A 20,200-nucleotide genomic window follows, 5' to 3' on the forward strand; every position below is an offset into this window, starting at 1 on the left:
TTTCGTTTTTTCCTCTCCAGGAGATATGTCAAATTGTTTTTGATCCAGTTTAAGAGAACTTGGACTTTGATATATATATATATATATATAAAGGCATATAAGACAAAATTCCATCATTTAATCATTCCGAAATTGAAATTTCGTAAACATGCTTAACATTACATAAAAATTATGCTAATCACAGATATATAATCAATTTCAGATAATTAAGCCGTTAAGGCTTCCAATTTCTAATTCAAACGTGTTAATGGTAACAGATAGTTTTCTTGTGCAACAGATAAGCATTCATAAACATGGATTTCACTTACTTAACCGTAATTTTTCATGGAAGTTTACAGTAAACATTTAAAAGTACCAATCAAGGACTGAGAATATATCAGAAATCATGTACGAGGGTCGGGTTCTTACACTCTCCCCCCCTTAAATAAGTTTGGTCCTCCAAACTTGTTGTACCTTAAGGCAAAAACAAATATGGGTATTGGTGTTGCATGTCCTCTTCTTTTTCCCAAGTTGCGTCGGTTCCGTAATGTTCTTGCCACTCAACTTTGACCATTAGAATTTCTCGGTTTCGTAAGTGTTTCACTTGTCGGTCCAAAATGCGGATTGGTTTTTCCTCGTAAATTAGCTTGTCGTCCAACTCAATTTGGTAGTAATCAATGACATGTGACGGATCCGGAAGGTATCCGCGAAGCATAGAAACATGAAACACATTATGTACTTGACTCATATGCAGCGGAATGGCAACTCAGTAAGCTACCGGACCCACTCTTTCCAGAATCTGAAAGGGACCAATATACCGGGGTGTCAACTTACCACTATTTTCGAATCTTGAGTGTCCTTTCATCGGAGTAACTTTCACGAAGACATGACTATCCACTTCAAATTCCAAATCTCTCCGTCGGTTATCCGCATAACTTTTCTGTCTACTTTGAGCAGTTCTCAATCTCTCCGAATAACTTGAACTTTTTCAGTTGTCAACTGAACAATTTCAGGCCCTAACAAGGATTTATCTCCAACTTTAGCCCAACACACGGGAGAACGACATGGTCTTCCATATAAAGCTTCATAGGGCGCCATGTCTACACTCGAATGGTAACTATTATTGTACGCAAATTCTACCAATGGTAGATGGGTTTCCCAACTTTCTCGAAACTCTAGCACACACATTGGAGCATTTCCTCAAGAGTTTGTATCGTCTTCTCGGATTGACCGTCGGTTTGAGGGTGGAAAGCTATACTAAACCTTAATTTTGTACCCATTGCTTCTTGTAAACTCTGTTAGAATCTGGAAACAAACTTAGGATCCCTATCTGACACAATGGAGATCGAAACACCATGAAGCCTCACAATTTCATTCACATAAATTACCGCCAATTTATCTACATTATACTGAGTCTTTACTGGTAGGAAGTGAGCGGACTTAGTTAATCGGTCCACAATGACCCATATCGAATTCATACCCCGAGGAGTCCGCGGTAACCCTACAACAAAATCCATGGTTAAATGTTCCCATTTCCATTTCGGGATAGGAAGAGGTTGCAACAAACCGGCAGGTCTTTGGTGTTTACTTGCTGACATTGCAAACACTTAGAGACAAACTCTGCGATCTCCCTCTTCATACTTGGCCACCAAAAATTTTGCTTCAAATCTCGGTATATTTTAGTACTCCCTGGATGCATTGAAAACCTTGAGGTATGTGCGTCTTCCATCAGTTTTTGCTTAAGATTCAACACATTGGGGACACATACTCGGTTTTGAAATTTGAGCACTGCATCTACTAAACTGAATCCCGATTTCGGCTTAGTTCCCAACTCATCACATATCTTCCTTAGAGCTTCATCCTCAATTTGATGCAATTTAATTTCCTCAAGAAAGGTTGGTTGGGCCATCATTGCTGCCATTAAAGCTTCTTGGCCATGTAACACAAAGTCTAATTCCATCTTATCCAATTCAATTGCCAATTTCTTTTGCCCTGTAACCATACTTGCCATAGTCCCCATACTTTTCCGACTGAGCGCATCTGCAACTGTGTTGGCTTTACCAGGATGGTAATGAATCTGCAAATCATAATCTTTAAGAAGTTCTAACCACCGTCACTGCCGCATATTCAACTCTTTTTGAGTAAAAAGGTACTTGAGACTCTTGTGGTCAGTATATACTTCGCAGGTAGTGCCATACAAATAGTGTCTCCATATCTTTAAACCAAAGACTACTACAGCTAGCTCCAAATCATGCGTGGGATAATTCTTCTCATGGGGTTTCAACTGCCGAGAAGCATAAGCGATGACTCTTCCATTTTGCATAAGTACACAACCAAGCCCTTTATGCGAAGCATCACTGTAGATTACAAATCCTTCTGTACCAGATGGCAAAGCCAAAACTGGTGTTGTTGTCAACCTTGTCTTCAATTCTTGGAAAGCAGATTCCCGCTCTTCTGACCATTTGAATGCAACTCCCTTTCGAGTCAGTTGTGTAAGTGGCACATCAATTTTAGAAAAATCTTGAACAAATCTCCTGTAATAGCCAGCTAACCCCATAAAACTACGCACCTCAGTTACATTAGTAGGAGTTGGCCATTTCACAATTGCCTCAATCTTGTGTGGGTCGACGGAAACTCCTTCCTTTGTAATAACGTGCCCCAAAAATGCCACTTCTCATAGCCAGAATTCACATTTCTTCAGCTTTGCATACAGTTTCTTCTCCCGGAGGGTTTGAAGGATCAAGTGAAGATGGTTCTCATGAGCTTCTACATTCTTTGAGTAAATGAGAATATCGTCGATAAAGACCACCACAAATTCATCCAAATAGGGCTTGAAAACACGGTTCATCAAATCCATAAAAGTTGCTGGTGCGTTTGTGACTCCGAAGGGCATAACCAAAAATTCATAATGACCGTACCAGGTTCGAAAAGCTATCTTCTTAACATCATCAGCCTTGACCTTTAATTGATGGTATCCAGACCGTAGATCAATCTTGGAAAAGACTTGTGCACCCTGAAGTTGATCAAATAGGTCATTGATTCTTGGCAATGGATACTTATTCTTGATTGTAACTTTATTAAGTTCCCTGTAATCGATACAAAGCTGGAGTGTTCCATCCTTCTTCTTTACAAATAGAACTGGTGCACCCCACGGAGACACACTCGGACGGATAAATCCCTTGTCCAGTAACTCTTGCAACTGCATTTTCAATTCCTTCATTTCAACTGGTGACATTCTATACGGAGTCTTCGAAATGGGTTGAGTTCCCGGTGCCACTTCAATTGTAAATTCAATTTCCCGGTCTATCAATTGCCCTGGTAACTCTTTTGGAAAAACGTCCAGGAATTCACGAATAACTAGAATTACGTCAGTACCCTCATTCATTATTTGCTCTTCCAAAATACTACACAAATACCCTTGGCACCCTTTCTGAATTAATCTACAAGGCCTTCCTGCAAAAATCAAATACGGTGGGAAAGTCACCTCCTGTCCTTGAAATGTAGATTCTGCTTGACCCGGAGGGTGGAAATTAACTTGCTTCGTCAAGCAATTTATAGTTGCACCATGTTCACTCAGCCAGTCCATTCCGAGTACAATATCAAAATACATCATGTCGAGAGGTAACAGATTGGCATATACCTGAATATCCCCGAGGTGGAGTTCACAAGCAACATATACAGAGGTACAGATCATAGAATCCCCCAAGGGTGTGGACACACACAATATATAAGATAATACTTCTTCTGGTTTATCTAAATTAGGAGCAAATAGTTTTGACACAAAAGAATGGGTAGAACCAGAATCAAATAAGACCGAAGCAGAATGACCGTGAACCATAAATGTACCTGACACCACTGTTACTGCATTTTGCACATCTCCTGGAACCAATGCAAACACCCTGCCTTGCCTCGCAGTGTCTTTATTGTTGTTAGGTTTGACCGGTGTCTTGGTGTTAGCAGTTGATGTAGATCCCGCTGAACTAGTAGCAGCCCTATTACCATTTCGTTGATTCCTCTAAGGGCAATCCCTTATCAAATGACCCGTTTTGCCACACTGATAACAGGCTCCAGACTTCCAATGGCACGTCCCACGATGCCTCCTTCTGCATTCCGAACAAACAGGAATCGTACCCTAACTAGGGGTAGAAGTAGTTGAAGTCCCTGAGTTTTGTTTCTTGTTTGGTGGAGTAGTCGCTCCCTTTGACCATTGATTATTTTGCCTCTTTCCTTTCCACTCGAAAATCCGGTTCTGAGCAGCAAGGTTTCCCTCAGCTATAACAGCCCTCTCCAGCACATCTACATAAGTAGGCAACTTTAACATATTAAATCGGTCCAGGATAGCACCCCGTAAGCCCCCTTCAAATTTTCGTGCCTTCTTATAGTCCGTGTCTACCATGTGCGGTGCAAACCGAGTTAGCTCTGCAAATTGGGCCTCATATTCAGCAACAGTCTTGTTCTCTTGTCTGAGAGTTTCAAATTCAGTCACCTTTTTATCCCGCATGCTTTGAGGGAAGTATTTATCATAAAACAGCTCCAAAAATCTGTCCCAGGTTAACCCTGGATGGATTGTTCTCATAAGCATCCACCACCTCCGTGCCTCGTCCTCAAGAGTGAAGGCAGCTAGTTGCACATTTTGAGCTTCTGTGCAGGGAAAGACTTCGAATAACTTCTTTATGCCCAACACCCAGGCCTTAGCTTTCATTGGTTCTATCATTCCTTTGAAAGATGGTGGTTTCATCTTTTTAAACTCCTTAGTGAGAGTGATAGTTCGGTCTTCAGCATGGAACTCTGGTACTACCGGTGGAGGTACCGGTGGCGGTGGCGGTTGTTTTTGTGGTTGTTGCTGTTGTTGTGGCAGTTGCTGCTGTTGTGGCTGTTGCTGTTGTTGCCGTAAGGTCTCCGCCATTTCCATAATCATTCTCTCCATCCTATCCAACCGTGCAGCAGTAGCATCTTCCTGCTCCTTTGCCCTTGTTTTCACCATGATCTACACAACAATCAATTATATACAATAGACATAGTTCAAAATTGTTAACATTATCAGAGTACACTTAATGTTGCCATCAAACTTGTCTTCTACTTTTAGGATGTCATGCACGGTGCCTAAATCTTTCTAGACACCCTACAGCTCAATGGATCCGTGTGTGAGATAGCAACTCGTGCTCTGATACCACTTGTCACACCCCAAACCTGCCCCTAAAAGTTTGGGCATGACCTATTCGGAAACGGACATGTAACCTGGTATACATAATCTACGGGGCCTTATCGGAAGCTTAAAATACTAACATAACATAGATACAAAGATACTCCATTGAGCTATTCTAATGCCAGGATCTCAACATCACATACATCATCAAAGTCAGATAAAGTTTAAAACTATATCCTTGGATAACGGTTACATACGCATACCTTTACAGTCCCAGCCCCATGATAGGGCGTATACAAAAACATAAAAGTTATGTACATCAACCTTAGATAGACACTTAACAACTTCGCAAAATGGGTGGCCTTGTATAGTGCCTGGACACGTAAAGGGTGAAAAAAGAAACCGGCGTCAAGGCTAGGACTGACCTCCTGTTTGATGACCTACAGAAACAGACGTAATAGAGATTGAGCCGGGCTCAGTGAATAGTAATACATAATAAACGATGTTTAACTTGAAACATAAAACACATCAATACATATAAAGATGTAGAATTCACATGGTTAGTCTGATTCTGTGCTAAGTACATAATGGCCTTAGGCCCATTCCTGCAACATAAACATATGGCTCTAAGCCCTTGAAACGTGATGGCACGAGGCCCTTGAAACATGTGGCACGAGGCCCTTGAAACATGTTGGCATTATAGCCCTTGGAATCATGAGAGTAGGCAAAATGTTCACCTTCTTATCATCATACATTTACATTAAGTACAGGTGCATAATTATCATCAACAAAATGCTAAGGGCAATCATTATCTGTAGTAAAGTGTACTACTACTCACAGTGTTGTGATGACGTGTTCCTTCCTCCCGGAGTGTGTCCTGCACACACGCAAAACTTGCACATTAGTTCTCTTTTCTTTCTTAAATCATTTCCTGAATCATTACACTTTGCATGAATTTACAAGCCTCTTAAAATCATCAGAAAATATTCTAAAAATACCAGTGAGTCAAGCAAGCAAAACTAAGCGAACCACTTTTCCAGCCCGGGCTGCAAGTGCGGCCGGACCCTCCGCTCGAGTGGCCAAGCACTGCACGTGCGGTCATCCCCCTCCGCTCGAGCGCCCAAGGCCTCCGCTCGAGCGGCCATGGCCCTGTTTTGGGGCAGCTCGGTTCCAACTCAATTTTAAGCATCATCACTTCATTTCTCATGTAACCCAAGATGAAATTAAGGCAATACTTGAACCCAACTTCACTATAACATAATTTATCATTGAAATATCACAAGGTAACATGATTAAAAGCTTGTTCAAGTCACTATTCTTCCAAATTTCATCCTTTAAGTTAACTTCCTTTTGTTCATAAAACATAACACATTATAATATGGCATAAAACCAAGGATTGAAGTACAAATTGCACCATAGCATGTACTAGAACTTGAGCATCATAAAATACACATAAATAGAAGCTTATTCCAGTTACAAACCATCTAAATTCTATCTTTAATTCAAGTTCCTCATGTTTATAAAAACATCATACCTTACTTAAATATAGTTTCATGGGTTTAACATAAGAAACAAAGATTGAGGTATAAATTTCATGTCAAAGCAACCAATTGATGAGTATCATCTTCAATCAAACATAAATTATGAACAATTCTCCACTACAACCCTAAATCATCAAACATAAATCATAAACAAATCCTTCTTCACAATTAAAAGGAAAATTCCCATATACACTAAATTTAACATACCTTAAGCTTTAAAAATGGCAAGGATTTCCTAATTTAATCTCAATTCCCTTCCTTGTTGAACCTTGCCCTTGTTCTCATTTTTTTTGTTTTTCCTCTTCTTTCGTTTTTTCCTCTTCAGGAGATATGTCAAATTGTTTTTGATCCAGCTTAAGAGAACTTGGACTTTGATATATATATATATATATATAAAGGCATATAAGACAAAATTCCATCGTTTAATCATTCCGAAATTGAAATTTCGTAAACATGCTTAATATTACGTAAAAATTATGCTAATCACAGATATATAATCAATTTCAGATAAGTAAGCCGTTAAGGCTTCCAATTTCTAATTCAAACGTGTTAATGGTAACAGATAGTTTTCTTTTACAACAGATAGGCATTCATAAACATGGATTTCACTTACTTAACCGTAATTTTTCATGGAAGTTTACAGTAAACATTTAAAAGTACCAATCAAGGACTGAGAATATATCAGAAATCATGTGCGAGGGTTGGGTTCTTACAATTCTGTGACGATCTTCTTATGAATTTGGGATTATTCTGTTCGGTTTATTCGTTCTGTTTATGCATCCTGCCTTGTTAATTCATTCCGTTTATGAGGTGATATAGTATGAATTGTTTGGTTTTTAAAACTTATTAATTTCTGGTATGGAACAAAGTGCTGTACGGAACTAAGTGCTACACTTTGGTAGGAGCCACCTCTTGAGTCCATACATATATGAACTGGACTTAAAGCCGTTTTGTTATTTCTGGGCCGGCAGGCCGTTCTATTATTTCTGGGTCGTTAGGCCGTTCTGTTATTTCTAGGCCACTAGGCCGTTTTTTTATTTCTGGGCCGCTAGGCCGTTCTGTTAGTTCTGGGCCGTTAGGCCGTTCTGTTATTTCTGGGCCGCTAGGCCGTTTTGTTATTTCTGGGCCGCTAGGCCGTTCTGTTAGTTCTGGGCTGTTAGGCCGTTCTGTTATTTCTGGGCCGCTAGGCCGTTCTGTTATTTTTGCGCCGCTAGGCCATTCTGTTATTTCTGGGCCAATGGCTGTTCTGTGTATTACTAGGCTTAAAATCACTCTGTTAAGGAATTTAGACTATGGCCGTTCTAGAAATGACAACAGAATGTAATTAATCATATGCCTCCACAGTTATATGCTTTGTTATTTAAGTTAACCATTGTGTTATGTATATGCTATTATTCACTGAGTTTTACTCACTCTGTATTTTGTCTGTTTCTGTAGGTAATTAACTGGAAAGCCAGTCTCAACCCTTGAGACTTGTCTATCTCTTGTCAACCTCAGTGTGTCCAGGCACTTAAGATGGAACCCGTGCATTTTGTAAAGCTTTAACTAGGTTTTCGGTTTATGCTTTATTTGTTTGCCTATGGTTGAATGTAAATAACCCCTTTCTTCTTTAGTACTTTTGTATGAATGTGAATGACGGCAACTAAAGCTCGGGTATATGCTTCCTGTGTATTATCTATCTAATGTAACATCTGCGGTCCTGACATAGTAGTGGTAGCTCAATGGATGATGTTTTATGTTATTTTATTTTATTAATGCTTCCGTTCAGGCCCCATATCTTATGCATATCAAGTTAAGTGTCCGTTTCTGAAATAGTCATGCCCAAACTTTTAGGGGCGGGTTTGGGGTGTGACAAGTGGTATCAGAGCACGAGTTGCTATCTCACACACGAATCCATTGAGCTTTAGGATGTCTAGAAAAGACTTAGGCATCATGCATGACATCCTTAATGCATATGAAAAATTGATAGCAACAATAATGGTGCATGTCTATCGCTAACCGTAATGGTTATTATTTATGTCGGTTATACATTCCTTGCGTATATTGTGATTGATTGCCATGCAGAACATGGTAAGACCTGCAGATAGGATTAAATCAATAAAGTTGCACAGCGGAAGCGTGGTGAGGGTTCGAGCTGGTCGGTAAGACAATTTATATGCTAATGATTAGATGAAATATGTGTTATCATGGGAATAATGATAATACGATTGGGCTTTTACCATCTGCTTAAGTGACTTGATTAAACTCTAAGTACAGAATATTCCTAAGATCAAAGGAAGTGCTATATGTATGATACTCTTAGTCGTGTTTTCCTTGCCATAACCATGTCTAGATTCGTGATTTTAAGAATTTACTGTGTGTGAATACTTTAATAGGATGTGTTTTGCGTAATGATTGAAATTGTGTTAAGTATGACCGGTTCTAAGAAAAAGTCATGCATATAGTGACCCCCTTAAAGTTGTGAAAGGGATCAATTAATTGTGACTTTGCTTCTTGCTAATGATTTAAATAAATAAGTTATGCTGAAGACTTGGTTAATGATCTTGAAATGGTATGTAAATAATATGATTTTGTGAACCAAGGAAATTACCAAAGACTTCTGATAAGGAATTATTGATGAGATCTAAGGAATAGTGTTTGTGTGTAACCGGAATTTGATTATGGGAATCTATAACCATAATTGTGTCTGCTCACAGTTAAGCAATCTGTAATTTGTACTCTGTACTCTGCCCTCTGTAATCTGTAATCTAAAACCTGAAATCTAAATTTGTAATCTGTTTTGTTACGTTTCATCTGTACTCTGTAATCGGGATTTCTTATAAGAAATGGCCGAAGAATATGAAGAGGCCCATCTATATTATGTGTTTGCTTATATGATACCGGTTAAGAAAAAAAAGAAAAACGGGGTAGTTGAGGACTACCGTGAAACCAATTTAAATGAGTGGGATCTGATAAATTGCTGCAAGGATGAAAACCCTACACTTCCTCTTGCAGATTATATAGATTTGTACAATGCGCATTACATGGTTCAGAATTGATTTACTAGCATGATGAGCTAATCTTGCCAAGAATTCTAACTCTGATATTAGTTGATTATCATTTTGTCGTTATACTGTTGAATTTCTAGATATTATGGAACCCAAATGGATGTAATTACTGTATATATTTACTAGAATTATGATCCTATAAATGGACCTAACAAGACTTACGTATGTGGAATAACTGGATGCTCTGTTCATGTTAATTGACTGAACCAGATGATTGATTTATGATTTCAGTGTGGCTGTTTGCAAACCCACTGTAATTATGAGTTGCGAATACAAAACCATGTGGTTGATCTCGTGTCTTACACTAGGAAAGGAAGAATCATCTGAATAGTGGAATACTGAAATGATTAAAAGAGAGGCCAAATTAATTTGTCCTGTAACAAGAAGAAATGTTTACTAAGAGAAGACGTTACGCCTTCAAGTTATGACTGATTAATTGAACATGATTTTGAATTTGATTCTGGTTTTATTTTTGGATGACGCCCTATACTTGAAAAGATAGTTACCTTATATGTTTTTATTGCTTAGATCCAAACTTATGAAATTCTGATTAAGTGTCTCTCGTGGCACACTTACAGGAAATTGCAAAAGTGTATGATGCTAGTTTCGATATTGTCGTAACTGTTTGATTTGGAGCATGGTTCCCTTTGTGTTACTGTATTTAGAAATGATGCTATGAGGAAATAACGATGTGTATTGTGATCCTTCTTTCTGTTATACACTAATGTTCTGAACCAATATAATGGTATAACTTTGAAATGCTCTTGGAAATAGGGAAATAATAAGAACAAATTGTATAGCTTTGGTTAACAACTTATTTCTAAGTGACTTGTAATATGTGGTTTGCCAAGTAACAAGATTTGCATATGAATTACGTACTTAAAGAAACGAAATCTACTACATCTCTATATTTAAGAATTGTACGTTCCAATATGTGAGAATTGACACTGTGAAACTTATTAACAGGAAAATATTGTGATTATAAACTCTGTTTACTGAGGAATTTTATGTCTTAAATATCCTGCAACGGACTCTGATAGTTTTATCTTATTCGATACAGGATCCTATGAAATAAATATATGGAGTTGTTTTCTTTTATTCTACATGCCTGAAATAGACATTGAAACGATTAGTTAAATAAAACTATGAGATGCTTGTTGTGGTGAAAACTTTTGAATAATTGTGGTAGATACCGGATTAACCTTTGAATTGTTCGAACAGAGGAATTACGTGAACATCTATAATAGGAATAGACACTGGAATGCGACTGAGATTTCTAATCTGTTATACGATTGAACAAGTTTGAGGGACCAAACTTATTTTAAGGGGGGAAGAGTGTAATAACCCGATCCTCGTATCTGTTTCTGGTATATTTTCAGTTCCTTATTCTGAGCATTTAAATGCTTACTGTGGAATTTTATGTGAAATTGAGTTTCATTAAGTGAATCCTATGATCTGTATGATAAGGAAAATTATCTGTCACACTTAAGATGTTTAAATTAGAAATTTAGAACCTTAGAGGCTTAATAATCCGAAATTGACTTCACATGTGAGATTAGCATAATTTTTAAGTCATAATATGATTTTCTGTGAAATTTCAATTTGGAATGATTAAACTGATTAATTTTCGTCCTTATTCACTTTTAATATATATGTCCATATTCTCTAACCCTTTCACTTAGAGAGCCATTACTAAAACTATTCCCTAAGAAGAAAATTAGAGAAAAGAAGGGTTTGAAAGGGGGAAAAGAAGTTCAACAAGAAGGAATTTGGGAAAATTTAGAGAGTTGTAGGGAATTCAACTTAAGGTATGTTTAATCCCTTCTTCTTGATCCCTCGCTTTGAATTTAGTAGGAATTCCTCCATATTGTTGTATCAAATGCTTACTAGAGTTATTGTCTCTTGTGTTGCATTAATTTGGAATTGTAGTGAGGATTTAACATCAAGCTTGAGTTTATCTACATAAATAAATGGTGGTATAGTTTGTATGTGTGTGTGTATGAGTATGGATGGTAGATAGAAATCTTTGGAATTAAGTTAGGTTGTGAGTTTAAGATTAAAGATTTGGTTATATTTGGATTGATACATGTTTATAGTCTTTATTTACATGTTTTTGAACCATACTTTATCAATTAAAGGGCCTATTTGGAGCCTTATACAAGCTTACCAAAAATGGGGTTTTGTTGGGAAAACTTTGAACTACACTGCCAGAATCGCCGCACGTGCGGGGATCACTGTCGCATGTGCGGGAAGTCTTACCGCACGTGCGGGGCTCACAGCCGCACGTGCGGCCTATGCTGCAAAATATTGTTTGCTCTGTTTTACGTGCTTAACCCTCTGGTATTTTTGGAATTTGTGTTTGATGCCCTGAAGATGCCTGTAAATTCATTCGAAGTAAAATGAAGCAGGAAATGAATTAAGAAAGAAAAGGAATTAATGTGTAAGTTGTGTACAGGTGTAAGGTGTAACCCGGGAAGGACAAGCACTCCGTTATAGCACTGTGAGTAATAGTACTACAAATGTACATTATTTACCGTTAATACTTCTTATTATTAACATTCTGTTTTCTGTGAGCAATGATATGTGGATTGGGAATTAGTGTGAACCTGTGTGGTCATTGAAAGATTTGGCATACATCGCTGTGATTTAGAGATTACTCTGTATTCTAATTACGGATAATGATTATTGGTAATGTGCTATACCCTATGAATGATCCATAATTCCGTATAAGAATTTCATACCAACTATTCGTATAATGGAATTAGTTAACAAAAAGAGTTCGTGGGAGTACACTCCGCTTGTCAGGAATATGATATGTTGAATGGGAACATGATATCCCGAGTACCCTAATAGGGATTCCTATAGTCTGTTGGGTAATACATGTCTTACAACATAAGTGTTTGCCTATAATGGATGAACATAATTGGGATTGCTTACTAGTGAAAGGCATTATTAACGTTCTGTTATCCGTACATTACCTATATTGATTTATAGTAGACAAACGAAACAATGATGTTCCTGTATTCCGAATCATTCTGTATTGTCAATGATGAATCAAGACTGTTATGAGGTAAATTATTCCGTTCTTATTGATCGTACTGTAATGATATTTGTGACGTCTATCAAGGAGTGTTGTTAATGTTCTGACATACGTAAGATGATTATGCCCATTGGTAATAACCTATGAAATGATTTATGTACACTATTCTGTGACGATCTTCTTATGAATTTGGGATTATTCTGTTCGGTTTATTCGTTATGTTTATTCATCCTGCCTTGTTAATTCATTCCGTTTATGAGGTGATATAGTATGAAATGTTTGGTTTGTAAAACTTATTGATTTCTGGTATGGAACAAAGTGCTGTACGGAACTAAGTGCTACACTTTGGTGGGAGCCACCTCTAGAATCCGTGCGAGCCACCTCTTGAGTCTATACATATATGAACTGGACTTAAAGCCGTTTTGTTATTTCTGGGCCGCCAGGCCGTTCTATTATTTCTGGGTCGTTAGGCCGTTCTGTTATTTCTGGGCCGCTAGGCCGTTTTGTTATTTCTGGGCCGCTAGGCTGTTCTGTTAGTTTTGGGCCGTTAGGCCGTTCTGTTATTTCTAGGCCGTTAGGCCATTCTGTTATTTCTGGGCCGCTAGGCCGTTTTGTTATTTTTGGGCCGCTAGGCCGTTCTGTTAGTTCTGGGCCGTTAGGCCGTTTTGTTATTTCTGGGCCGCTAGGCCATTCTGTTATTTCTGCGCCGCTAGGCCGTTTTGTTATTTCTGGGCCAATGGCCGTTTTGTGTATTACTGGGCTTAAAATCACTCTGTTAAGGAATTTAGACCATGGCCGTTCTAGAAATGACAACAGAATGTAATTAATCATATGCCTCCACAGTTATATGCTTTGTTGTTTAAGTTAACCACTGCATTATGTATGTGCTATTATTCACTGAGTTTAACTCACTCTATATTTCGTCTGTTTCTGTAGGTAATTAACTGGAAAGCCAGTCCCAACCCTTGAGACTTGTCTATCTCTTGTCAACCTCAGTGTGTTAAGGCACTTAAGATGGAACCCGTGCATTTTGTAAAGCTTTAACTAGGTTTTCGGTTTATGCTTTAATTGTCTGCCTATGGTTGAATGTAAATAACCCCTTTCTTCTTTAGTACTTTTGTATGAATGTGAATGACGGCAACTAAAGCTCGGGTATATGCTTCCTGTGTATTATCTATCTAATGTAATATCTGCGGTCCTGACATAGTAGTGGTAGCTCAATGGATGATGTTTTATGTTATTTTATTTTATTAATACTTCCGTTCAGGCCCCATATCTTATGCACATCAAGTTAAGTGTCCGTTTCTAAAGTAGTCATGCCCAAACTTTTAGGGGCGAGTTTGGGGTGTGACAGGATACTAGCCCAGAAATTTTGGTCCAACCTCCTGGGCACTCTAGACTCTGCCAAAACACCTTCTGGAACTTAGTGAAATTCAACACCGAACAAAACAAGAAATAGGACTTTAGTTGGAAACCTCTTCCGAACGTTTCAAGCCCAACAAGAGTAAAAGAGAACGGAGCCAAATGAATGAAAAGAGAGGAAAAAAAAAGGAGACTCGGTCGTCACAACCTCCCCACCTTTGGAAATTTTGTCCCCGAAATTTGAACAAACTCCCCAAAATTAAATAAACTCACCAAACCAAAGTGCTTTCGCAACTACAATCATCCTAACAACATTCTCAAGTCACAACATCTATGTTCACCCAACATTTACCGTTCCTTTCACTATCATTTCATCAAAACAACATTTATTTATACAAGACATATGAAATAAAACATCTATAGCAAAACAACATGCCTTCACAATCTCATGCTCGAATTAGCACTACTCATAACAACATATGATCCACAATGCAACACTTTTCCTCTTCAACACAAGGAAACCTTACAATTAAAACTTAAAACAATTAGGCATTCTTAAATAAATCTGAATATTTGGAGCGGACCTCTGCTTCTCGTTCCCACGTTGCTTCCTCAACACTGTGGTGTCTCCACAACACCTTCACTAATGGTATGGTCTTTTCCCATAACACTTGCTCTCGGGTATCTAAAATTTGAACCGGTCGCTCCTTGTATGAGGCGTCCTTATCTACCTCTAAATCAACCCAATCCAACACATGAGAAGGGTCAGCTTCGTACTTCCTAAGCATTGACACATGAAACACATTGTGTACTCCCGAAAGTTGTGACGGTAAAGCGAACCGGTACGCCACTTTCCCGATTCTCTCCAATATCTTGAAAGGCCCAATAAACCTCGATGATAACTTTCCACTCTTATCAAACCTCATTAGACCCCACATAGGTGAAATATTGAGAAATACATGGTCACCCACTTCGAAGGATAAGGGTTGTCTACTCTTATCGGTGTAACTTTTTTGTCGGCTTTGAGCTGTGGCTAATCTCTTGCGAATGAGGGCAACCTTCTCAGTTGTCTCTCTAACGATCTCCAGACCCAACAGTGGTGCATCTCCTATCTCGGTCCAACAGACTGGTGACCTACAGGGTTGGCCATACAAGGCCTCAAACGGTGCCATCTCAATGCTAGCCTGATAACTATTGTTGTAGGCAAAATCAACGGTAAGTGCCTCTCCCAAGACCCTTTGAAGTCTAGGACACAAGCTCTAAGCATGTCCTCCAAGATTTGAATGGTGCGCCTCGACTGCCCATCGATTTGAGATTGATAAGTGGTGCTAAAGGTTAACTTGGTTCCCAACGCCTCTTGAAGGCTTTGCCACAACCGGGCGGTAAAGCGAGGATCCCTATCCAACACAATGGTTATCGAAACTCCATGAAGTTGAACTATTTCTCTAACATACAACTTCGCCAAGTGCTCAGCTGAGTCACTAGTACGCATTGGAATGAAGTGTGTGGATTTAGTCAGCCTATCAACAATTACCCAAATGACATCGTTGCCCCGCTGCGTTCTAGGAAGCCCAACTACAAAGTCCATGGTAACGTGGTCGCACTTCCATTCAGCTATTGGTAAGGGTTGTAACAAACCCGCTGGTCTCTGGTGTTTGGCCTTCACTTGTTGACAAGTAAGGCACTTTGACACAAAAGATGCGACATCCCGCTTCATACCCCTCCACCAAAACTGACGGCTAAGGTCTCAATACATTTTGGTGCCTCCCGGATGTACCACAAGGCGTGAGTGATGGAACTCTCGAAGCACTTCTTCCCTACAAGATTTAGGCACAAACAGGCGATCTAGGTAACGTGCATTGTGATTCGTGTGAATGTTCAAACCCTTCTCTTCCTTCCCACTGGAGATCCTATCATGAATGAACTCTACTTCGTGGTCCCCTCATTGTGCCTCTACAACTCTGCTAATCAAGGTGGGTTGAGCACTCAAAGTAAACAATGTTGCACCCTCTTCAGACTCATTCAATTGTAATTCAAACTTGCTGACTTCACCCAACATACCCCACTCTCGAATGGCCACACTCGCCAAATTGCTCACGATTTTTTGACTCAAGGCGTCGGCCACTACGTTGGCCTTCCCTGGGTGATAGTGTAACTCGAAATCATAGTCTTCTAAAAATTCCATCCACCTCATTTGACGTAAGTTCAAGTCTTTATGGGAAAATAAATACTTCAAGCTCTTATGGTCGGAGAAAACCTCAAACTTCTCACCATACAAGTAATGCTACCAAATTTTCAAGGCAAACACCACTGCGGCCAACTCTAAGTCGTGGGTAGGGTAATTCTTCTCATGGTTTTTCAATTGCCGCGAACCATACGCTACAACTTTCCCCTCCTACATCAACACACAACCAAGCCCATCCCGAGATGCATCACAATAAACGGTGTAACCCAAGCCCCTCTCTGGAATGATCAACACCGGTGCCATAGTTAACCTAGTTTTGAGTTCTTGGAAAGACTTCTCACAATTTTCACTCCATACAAACTTAACCCCCTTCTTAGTCAGTCTAGTCAAGGGTATAGCTAGTCTAGAGAAGTCCCTCACAAAACGCCGATAGTACCCCGCCAATCCCAAGAAACTCAAAATCTCAAAAACGTTCTTAGGTTGCTCCCAATCTTGTACTGAATCTATCTTCAAAGAATCTACAGTTACTCCCTCTCTTGACACAACATGGCCTAAAAACTTCACCTCAGTGAGCCAAAATTCGCATTTCTCAAATTTGGCATACAACTGATGCTCCCTAAGCAAGTCAAGCACTATCCTCAAGTGGGTCTCATGTTCCTCCTCGGAAGTCAAATAGATTAGGATGTCGTCCACAAAGATGACCACAAAACGATCCAAGTACTCTCTAAATATTCGATTCATCAAGTCCATAAAAGAAGCCGGTGCATTAGTCAACCCAAATGGCATTACAAGGAGCTAATAGTGGCCATAACGCGTACGAAAGGCCGTTTTCTGGATGTCCTCTTCCCGGACCCTCAGCTGGTGGTACCCCTACCTCAAATCTATCTTGGAGAAGGAACAAGACCCTCTAAGTTGATCAAACAAGTCATTTATCTTGGGCAACGGGTATTTGTTCTTGAAAGTAACTCGATTTAATTTACGGTAGCCAATACAAAATCGCAATAACCCATCCTTCTTCTTTGCAAAGAGGGCCGGCGCTCTCCAAGGTGACATACTAGGGCGAATGAAGCCCTTGTCTAGGAGTTCTTGGAGTTGAATCTTCAACTCATGCAACTCCGCGGGTGCAAATCTATACGGCACCATAGAAATTGGTGTCGTTCTAGGCACTAAGTCGATGGTGAACTCAATCTCCCGGTGGGGTGGCAAACTAGTAAGGTCCTTGGGAAACACGTCCGGGTATTCACACACTATCCTTGGCACCTCAACTCGAATCCCGCCACTCTCATTATCCAAAAGAGTAGCAAGAAGACCACTAAGCTCATCCCTACTACAAGGATGCTGAAAATAATCAATCACTGCCTGATACGAAGACAACAAATTGATGCCTTGGATGACGTCAAAACTCGACATGTCTAACAACACAAAAGCAAACGGGAGTCTATGCCCAACAACCTCTATCTCACAATCGCGACATTCCCGATCTAGGTCAACTGTACCCCCAACTAGAGACTCTACTATGAGTGGAGATGCTAATTGTGTCACTTCTAGCCCCAATGCAGATGCGAATACAGTAGATATGAATGAATAAGCCGCACCCGTATCTATCAACACACTGGCCAAAGAATTACACACAATGAAAATACCTCACTATCGAGGATCCTGGTAACTGCTCTAGCGCGGTGACTGCATACACGCACCCCTGTGGCCTCTACTCGACCTACTCATCCCTCGGAGCATAGGCCTGCTGTATTGACTGAGCCGAAGTGGCTCCCTGATGAACTTGTGAAGTCTGAGCTGAGTGAGCCTGTTGGTGGCTCTGTGCCTACCTAGACCCTGAAGCGCCAGATGCACCTCCTAACTGAGGGCCAGCTCTCTTCATGTGCCCTGACTGACCGCACTGGAAGCAAATAAGTCCCTGCCCCCTACTCTGAGTCTGACTCTGAGATCGGTTAGGTGGTGGTGATGGCAACATTTGCTTTCCTCCTCTCTTCTGTGGACAAGCAAAGGCCTTGTGACCCGGCTGGCCACACTTGAAGCAAGAAACCTACTCGGTGCGCTCTTCCCCGGGCCTGCACTAGGTAAGGGGTAAGTAGATCTAGACTGCTGCGGCTGGGATGAAAAGGTGCTCCTACTCTTCTTGTTGGGCCTAAAGTTCCCCTGTGACCCTTGGCCCCTAGACCTTGAATTTCGAAGTCTCTCCTCCTTGGCCTCCACAATAATCTCCACATATGCGGCTGCCTCCATAAGGCGATCAAAATCTCGAATCATATTCCCGGCAACCTTGAACAAAATCTTCGTCCTTAACCTCTGCTCGAACTCAATGCAACGGCGTTCCTCCGTCGCGACTAATTCCGGTGCAAACCGAGACAAACTAGAAAAGGCCGCTTCAAACTCAGCTACTAACATGTTTAGTGGCTTAAGGTCCTTGAACTCCTGCCTTAACCTCTCCCCAGCAATGGGAGGTAGGTACTTGTCTTGGAAGGCTACCACAAATGCCTCCCATGTTGGTGCTATTCGACCCTTGGCGTACTTCCACCATTGCCCTGCATCCCCTTTGAGGTGGTAACTCACAAGAGTCACCCTCAATTCACTATCTTCTATATGGAGCAACTCAAAAGTCTTTACCGCTTGTTCTAGCCATTCGTTTGCCTTCTTTGGCTCAGGGTCGCCATGGAATTCATCCGGCTTGGCCCGCAAGAACTCCCTCGTGAGGAAGCTCACCCTTGTCTCCGCAACATTCTCCCTAGCTTAGGTCTCCGCCCTCAAAATGTTCATGGACCCCCTCAATGCCCCCGCCATTTCCCGGGCTAGAGCGCCCATTGCGGCTTGGCCGGCTTGCCTCGGCACCTCCGCTTGCCTAACTTGTTCGGCCATGTTAGCATGGCCTAAACCCTCTTCTTGTACCAAAACCTTGTGGACCGGTATCTCATGTACACCCCGACGACCTCAACTTCGCCTTCCACCCCTACCACCTCTTGTTTGAATTCTTCCCAACATCCTAATTAAGGAACAAAATAGATAACTTAACACATAATTCCAAATGTGCTCATAACTTACCTCACACATTAAAATAATACAATTATATACATCCTAACACACAAACAATTCAATTCACTCCACATAAGCACGTAGTCACGTAAGCACATATGAATTATCCTTTAGTGAGGAGATTCGTCCCACGAGAAACCAAGAATTCTTAGTAGAATGAGTATTAACTAGGTACCCTTCTAATAAGACCTCAAGGAATCTAATAGGCGCAAATAACATCCCAAAAGTCTAATCCCATACCCACATAGCCACATAAGCATGCTATCACATATCCACATAGACAAATATTTCCTAATCATGCGAAATGAACCCATTGTGGTATAGCAACCACTTCCCGCGAGGCCCAAGTATTCAAACCCAGTAGCTCTGATACCAAGTTGTAACGCCCCAAAAAATTATTCAACATGAACTACCTATGTTAATTAAACATTCACTACACAATAACAATAATCCTTCCAAAATGAGATATTAACCTTGTTCCCTTACATGATTCCAAATGTTTTACAAAAGTAATTTCACATGCGATTATACATTCATTGACAAATTAGTACATGAATCTATAGCATGTAAAATCATTAAATCAAAACGAATAAGGCCCTCAAGGAGCTTACAAGTTCCAAGACAATAGCCCAGTTACACACAATGGTCTCTTGGACCCAAACATATTAGCCCTTGGCTTACAAAAAGATCACAATAAAAGTAAGAGCTATGTGCTCTTTACAATCATCCATGCCCTCAACTTGGCGGGATCACCACATCTTTACCTGCACCAAAGTCCCATAGGGGGGTGAGCATAAAGCCCAGTAGAGAAGTACCACACAAAGTATATTCATTTATGTAAGATGGCCAAAA

At 40.2% G+C, this 20,200-nt stretch overlaps 1 protein-coding gene across 1 annotated transcript; it reads right to left on the minus strand.

Annotated features, from left to right (window-relative positions):
• Window positions 1-1,277: 1,277 nt before the first annotated feature.
• LOC145807321 (uncharacterized) lies at window positions 1,278-17,710 on the minus strand. The gene is made up of 7 exons (XM_082905322.1): window positions 17,441-17,710; window positions 4,961-4,966; window positions 4,200-4,858; window positions 3,110-3,971; window positions 2,159-2,620; window positions 1,576-2,056; window positions 1,278-1,480 (listed from the first exon to the last, which is right to left on the minus strand). Exons 1-7 carry the CDS (start codon window positions 17,708-17,710, stop codon window positions 1,278-1,280), a joined length of 2,943 nt encoding a protein of 980 aa, XP_082761448.1.
• Between the last annotated feature and the right edge of the window lie 2,490 nt (window positions 17,711-20,200).

The sequence above is a fragment of the Camellia sinensis genome, chromosome 1, assembly GCF_055761805.1.
Source record: "Camellia sinensis isolate YWXY chromosome 1, ASM5576180v1, whole genome shotgun sequence".
Taxonomy (NCBI): Eukaryota; Viridiplantae; Streptophyta; class Magnoliopsida; order Ericales; family Theaceae; genus Camellia; species Camellia sinensis.

What these genes read in the sequence shown, in the direction of transcription:
- LOC145807321 (XM_082905322.1), bottom strand. Translation starts at nt 17,710, where the DNA reads ATGTCGAGTTTTGACGTCATCCAAGGCATCAATTTGTTGTCTTCGTAT. An exon ending in TTCGAGTGGAAAGGAAAGAG is followed by an intron (nt 3,972 to 4,199) that starts GCAAAATAATCA and finishes AAATGGTAATAG; the next exon opens with GGCTGCTACTAGTTCAGCGG. An exon ending in GGGGTGCACCAGTTCTATTT is followed by an intron (nt 2,621 to 3,109) that starts GTAAAGAAGAAG and finishes GTTATTACAAAG; the next exon opens with GAAGGAGTTTCCGTCGACCC.